Source organism: Lactuca saligna, chromosome 3 (assembly GCF_052625555.1).
Source record: "Lactuca saligna cultivar CGN05327 chromosome 3, ASM5262555v1, whole genome shotgun sequence".
NCBI classification, from domain to species: domain Eukaryota; kingdom Viridiplantae; phylum Streptophyta; class Magnoliopsida; order Asterales; family Asteraceae; genus Lactuca; species Lactuca saligna.
In genome coordinates this window covers 80,933,642-80,940,017 of record NC_136419.1, presented here as the reverse complement: position 1 = coordinate 80,940,017, position 6,376 = coordinate 80,933,642, and the positions used below count along the sequence as shown (strand labels likewise).

General features: G+C 33.5%; 1 protein-coding gene across 1 annotated transcript; it reads left to right on the top strand.

The window, feature by feature from the left end:
- Window positions 1-460: 460 nt before the first annotated feature.
- On the top strand, window positions 461-3,564 carry DIN9 (Mannose-6-phosphate isomerase, type I). The gene is made up of 5 exons (XM_078985476.1): window positions 461-967; window positions 1,616-1,783; window positions 1,853-2,032; window positions 2,135-2,401; window positions 3,143-3,564. The coding sequence occupies exons 1-5, from the start codon at window positions 662-664 to the stop codon at window positions 3,467-3,469; spliced, it is 1,248 nt and encodes a 415-aa protein (XP_078841602.1). The 5' UTR covers window positions 461-661; the 3' UTR covers window positions 3,470-3,564.
- The last annotated feature ends 2,812 nt before the right edge of the window (window positions 3,565-6,376 follow it).

Sequence of the window (6,376 nt, the reverse complement as noted above, 5' to 3'; positions counted from 1 at the left end):
TATAACTTTTGATCAACAATTTCCATATAATATATAGATATAACTTTTGGCCATTTCACATCAAAGTATCAAACTTTAACAACTTCAAAACAATAAATTATATTATTGTTTTTTAAAAGTTATTTGATAGTTACTAATGAAATCAGATTTGACTAAATTATGTACAACCATACATATAAAAGTTTATAAGATCAGACAAGAGATTTTTAACTGTTTGAATCTGAAAATCAAACCTAACTTATTATCAACCCAAGTTAAAATATATATCAAACAATCATTAAGATTTTAAATACCACCAAATAAACAAATCCAAACATTTTTGCTTAACCCCCTTTATACTAAAAAAACTTATAATCCATTTATGTCAAAACCCTATCCAGGAGGTGCAAATTTGGTTATGGTGTTAAACCTAAAGATGATTCCAGCAAATATCTCAACCATTCTTGTAGACTTGTAGATGAGTCTTCCAATGCAAATCTCTTTGGTACTCCCAAGAAAACGATGACTTCAAAACTCCAAAATGCCACCGTCATTCATGGAAACGCACACACATTGACATTCTCATTTCAACTTTTCCCTCTATCTACTTCTCTTTAAAAAGCGGTTACAGCTCCCCATTTCTTTCATATCTACAACAATCTTTCATCTCCAGAAACGAACGATGGAGGTTAACGGAGACAACCCCGAAAAACACCTTGTGAAGCTCAAATGTTCGGTTCAAAACTACGATTGGGGTCGAATTGGCTACGATTCGAGGGTTGCCAGGCTGTTTGAAAGGAATTGTGGGGGTCAAATTGAGGAAAACAAGCATTACGCTGAGTTTTGGATTGGTACTCATGTTTCCGGACCCTCGTTTGTTGAAGAAACTGATAATGTGAGTTTGAAGAACTGGATTTTGCAAAACCCTAACGTTTTGGGTGACGTTGTTGTTCAGAAGTGGGGACGTGATCTTCCGTTCTTATTAAAGGTAATCAATTTTAATTCCTTACTCCTCCATGTCGTTTTTCTGATCAATTTCTAATTGTATCTGGTTTTTGTGGAATCAACGTATTCGAATTTTATGAAATCTCGAAAGGAAACATGAAATTGATCAGTTAATTCTTGTTTATTCACGATAAAAACCTACAATTACGACATTAGGATTCTATAATTTGTGCATTTTTATAACGAACGACTCCTATTCTTCTGAAGAACACTTGCGAATCGCAATCACATCGTTACTACGATTTCCATGATCAAATTTGACGCCTTTTTCTTCCTTATCACGCTTATTTACTCCAAGTTACAATCAATTTTTTGAATGATTGCTTGTAAGATTGATAACGATTAGCAAATTGGTCTATAATCGAATACCCTTTTACGAAATCAGTTTAATATGCTATAAAATGGTCAAAATGGCTTCTCATCACATTCATCTGCAACAAGCTTTCCAAAATCTTGAAACTTCGAAACCTAATTTTAGAAAATCTGTAACAAATAGATATCCACAGCTCACCTCCAGCTAAGAATCGTGTAGAAGAAAGATCAATTACGATCACTAATATTTACTTTCCTTATTTGGGTTATGTAGTTGTTATCTTACTATAAATAGAAACCCACTGTACATGTGTATCAGGTTCTTTCAGTGGGTCGATCATTATCAATTCAAGCTCATCCAGATAAAGAATTAGCAGAAATCCTTCATAAATTGCAACCAAATATGTATAAAGATGCAAACCATAAGCCTGAAATGGCTTTAGCATTAACAGAATTTGAAGCCTTATGTGGGTTCATTAGTTCTGAGGTAAAATTCTAATCTTTTATTCATTTTACGATTTACTTTCTCATAATTTTTTCCTTTAAACTTTTATAGGAACTTGATCTTGTGCTTAAAAGTGTTCCAGAAATTAATGAAGTGATTGGGAATGAAAATGGAGATGTGAAAGAAGATCCAGTTCTTTGGTCAATTTTTACAAAACTCATGTCAATTGATCGAGAGACAATTTCCACAACATTGTCAAGATTAATTACTCGTCTAAATATGGAAAAGGAGGTATGATTTATTTAATAATTATTGTTTTTTTTTAAATGGTACTTGTATTAAATTGTGGTGGTTTTACTCACAAATGATTTTTTTTTTTTTTTTAATTATTAGATAAGGCAGTTAAGTAGTAAAGAAGAATTGGTGTTGAAGCTTGAGAAACAATACCCTAATGATGTTGGGGTTTTAGCCGCCTTACTTTTTAACCATTTGAAATTAAACCCTGGCGAAGCTTTATATATAGGAGCAAATGAGCCCCACGCCTATTTAACTGGTGAGTGTGTCGAATGCATGGCGGCTTCCGACAACGTTGTTCGTGCTGGCCTTACTCCAAAGTATATGGATGTAAAAATACTTTGCTCCATGCTTACTTATAATCAGGTTACTTCATAATCCCTATATTTCTTCATGGGTATTTTGGGTAATTCACAAATGGCCATGTCATGTAAAAAGTAAAAACCATTGTGTTTTGGGAAAATTTTGTTGTTTAACAAGCATTTATACTTTTATCTTTTTCCAATCAAAACATAAAAGTTTCGGATCTTTTTCTGAATTAACCGGTTTTGGTTAATTTGGAAAATTATCGATACAAATAAAATTAAAAAATTACCGGTGAAATGTGATATAACAGGACAAAATGGTTAATTTGGAAAGTTACTATGAAAAAAATGTGAAATTTTTGTGGGTTGATTGGAAAAATAAAGTATTATGTATATTAAATTGGTTATACGTTTCTAACAATACAATTTATAAAGTTCTTGTAATATTGGTTAATTTGGAGAATATCGATATAAAAAATTACTTGTGAAATTTGATATAACAGGACAAAACGGACAATAAAATATTATTTATATTGAATTGGTTATACTTTTTTAATAATGTAATTCGTAAAGTTCTAGTAATAAAAGTATCTGTGTCATATTTGTAAAAAACTAATAAATACAAGGGTTGTTTTGAAAATCATCAAAAGTTAAAAAAAAAAAAAAAAAAGGTGTAATAGGTAGAAGATGGTCTTGGTGATTAAACACTTAAACTGCACCAAAATATGTTTTTTCTGTAATTTTCCATCTAGACAAATACTCAAAATAATAATAATTTTATGTTTTAAATTAAATCTATCAGGGGTTACCTGAAATCTTGAAAGGGGTGCCTTTAAATCCATATACAAGAAGATACACGCCGCCATTTGAAGAGTTTGAGGTTGACCGGTGTGTGTTGACCAAAGGGGCGACGGTTGTTTTTCCAGCTGTCCCAGGGCCCGCGGTTTTTGCGGTTATTTCAGGAGAAGGATCAATGCTGACATCATCATCGGAAGAATCAGTGTCGGAAGGTTCCGCATTATTTGCACCTGCTGGGACTGAGGTTTGTGTGAGTACCGAATCAAAGGTGGAGTTGTATAGAGCTGGAGTCAATAATAAGGTTCTTATGAACACAACACCCATGATATAACGTTATTATGTGATATAGTAATGACTCATGCTTTGTACATGGTTTGATAATTACAAAAGTTATATTAAATGAAATAAATGAGATTATACATCGTAGTATCAAGACTTTGTGTATTACAGATGAGTTGTATTGGCTGGGTTTTGAAGACACGAAGTTTAGTTAACCAAGAAAGTAGTGTACGAGTATAAACAAACCAATTATACAAATGGTTGACAATTGAATAAAAAATAGAATCACTTCTTCGAGTATCACTTTCGAAGCCTTCGGAAAAGCAACAACACAAGAAGATACACACCAATATTTGAAGAGTTTGAGGTCGATTGCTTCAACTCCTTTTTCTAGATGGAGATAAGCGAAACGACTCCACCCAATCAAACAAATCTTGTTTACATTAGGCAAAGTAATATCCAAAGAAATGAAATATATCCCTAGGGTCCTTAAAAGTCAAAACTGAGGTCAACAACACACCCCTACTACATATTTGGATAACCTTTTTTGAAATTTGGCAGTAGTTTTTTTTTTTCCAACCTTTGCACCATGGCCATATTCACCCCATCAAAATGCCTAAATAAAGGAAATGAAGTTTCCCTTGCTACATGTAAGACCCATAAATTACCAACTTTATCAAATGACGACACATAAAGATTTGATTTACTAATGTTCAATTTAAGGCCATAAACCAAGTAAAAATAACTTAACATCCAAACCATTTTAGAGATGTCTTCACTCCGACCACTTTCCCAAGAAAAGCACATCATTCGAATAAAAAAAAGGCGTAAAATGGTCAAATCACTATTTGCCACCTTTTCGACTCACAACTATAACATCTTCAATGGCCACATGAAGACCTTCCCTTAAAAAAAATATTAGTTCTCCATATGTCAAGCCTCTTTACGGTTAAAAATCCTATAAATGGTTGTCATTCAACAACACATACGACCTAATTGACCATAAGCAAGCTTAAATCCACCAAAATTATTTTCCTTTTTACCAAAACCCAAAACCCCAAAAAAGAGTAACATCTAATCCAAGTACTCCTAAGATAATGAGTCATAAATCTTTATCTTCAACAACTTTTTTTTTGGACCAATCAAGTATCTTATTAACCATTAAAGGGTCATCAAGAATTCAACAACTCTTCATAAAAGCTAACCGTTCAATGCATACCACTAAATAAACCACACGAGCAAGTCTATTTGCCAAATATCTAGAAATAATTTGGTATGGAACCCCAATATATATATATATATATATATATATATATATATATATATATATATATATATATATATATATATATATATATATATATATATATATATATATATATATATATATATAATTCATGGAAATAGGTATTCGACGCTTCTCGGATATTCCGTTTCAAAGCGGATTTGAAGATCGGTATTACTTCGATGGGGAGTTGGATCTTGATTGCTTGGAGCTTGTTTGGAAATTGAAGTTTGGACATACAATCCTAACTTTGAAGGGGAGAATGTTAGGGTGCAAAGTTCTCCTTAAATGCAACTTACCATCTTGTGATGTGCAATGAGTTGACTCTTTCTTATAAACAGGAAGTGAGTGATTCTCATTTATGTAAGAACCATAATGGAACCCATTTTGAGAGATTAGTTTAGTGAGAGAATTTACATTACCCACTTGAAATCTTACTATTCTAATCAGAGCTTAAAACAGATTTTACTTACTCTTTATATTCTTAATGATTGAATGATTCACTTGATCTTTACTATTCCGCACATGTCATCATAAATGGGCCACTTCAATTGGTATCAGAGCGGGTGTTCTTGAAGTTCTCAAGAATTGATCAATGATGACATTTTTTATTTGGTGAATCTCAAATGGTTGTAAGTTCTTCATCTTTGTGTAACATTCATAAAATTCTCAATTATTTTAAACTTTTAAAATTTACTCAAAAACCATCATTGTTTACAAATTGTTTTCAGAATAAGTTCAACATCAGAGAAATCCCAAAATCGTGAAATAAAACATGAGGAAGTGCACGATCATGCCTTTGCCTTCCCTCGATCCTTTGAACTACCTAAAACATAATCCAAAATTGTAAGCCCAAAGCTTAGTGAGTTCCCCCAAAATACCAATACATAGCAAACAACACAAATATAATAACAACCTGCAATGGGTCCACAAATAATAAACTAAATTACCCCTGGGCCCACAACATAAGTCTGGCTTGCCCTATGGGCCCACGACTTATGTTTGGCTTGCTTCCGGCCTGACCAATCATTGGACTGAATACCACTAAGCTCTCAGTACAAGTTTGGCATGCCCTTCCCGACCTTCAGCTCGTATATGGAAGGCTCATGAACCCTCAATATGAGTCTGGTATGCCCTCTCTGGCCCTCAGCTCATATTTGGTATGCTCTATGGTTTGTTGGCTACAGCACAAAGCTGTACAACCTCAACCCAACCCACACAATATGCCGACATATAACAGATAATAACATTTTCAGATAAACAGACAGTATCACAAGTAGCCCTACAGATCTACCAAACTAGCATACTAAAACTAGCATGCATATCTACTCTATACTCGCATACAATATCAGGTTATCAAACCAATAGGTCAGCCTTGGTGCCTTCGACCCGAAAGTATAGTGATGAAGACTTACTTCTCAAGTAGTGCAGAAATGATAAGGTCTAACTCCGAATCTCAACTCCCAACTCAAATGCCTATAACCACCATGTGACCAATTCCATCTAAATCTCGAAAGACCCAAAAATGCCGTCAAAAGTCAAACTTGGTCAACCATGGTTAGAGTCAAAGTCAAGGTCAACAGTCCATGTTGACCCAGCTCATCTAGTGTACCGATAAACACGTTGTGTCTATATAAATCAGATGGTTGTGAAAATCCCAGTCAACACATCGTG

Coding starts and splice junctions, on each gene's coding strand:
- DIN9 (XM_078985476.1), top strand. CDS start 662: ATGGAGGTTAACGGAGACAACCCCGAAAAACACCTTGTGAAGCTCAAA. Junction 968..1,615: donor ATCTTCCGTTCTTATTAAAG/GTAATCAATTTT, acceptor CATGTGTATCAG/GTTCTTTCAGTGGGTCGATC. Junction 1,784..1,852: donor GTGGGTTCATTAGTTCTGAG/GTAAAATTCTAA, acceptor AAACTTTTATAG/GAACTTGATCTTGTGCTTAA.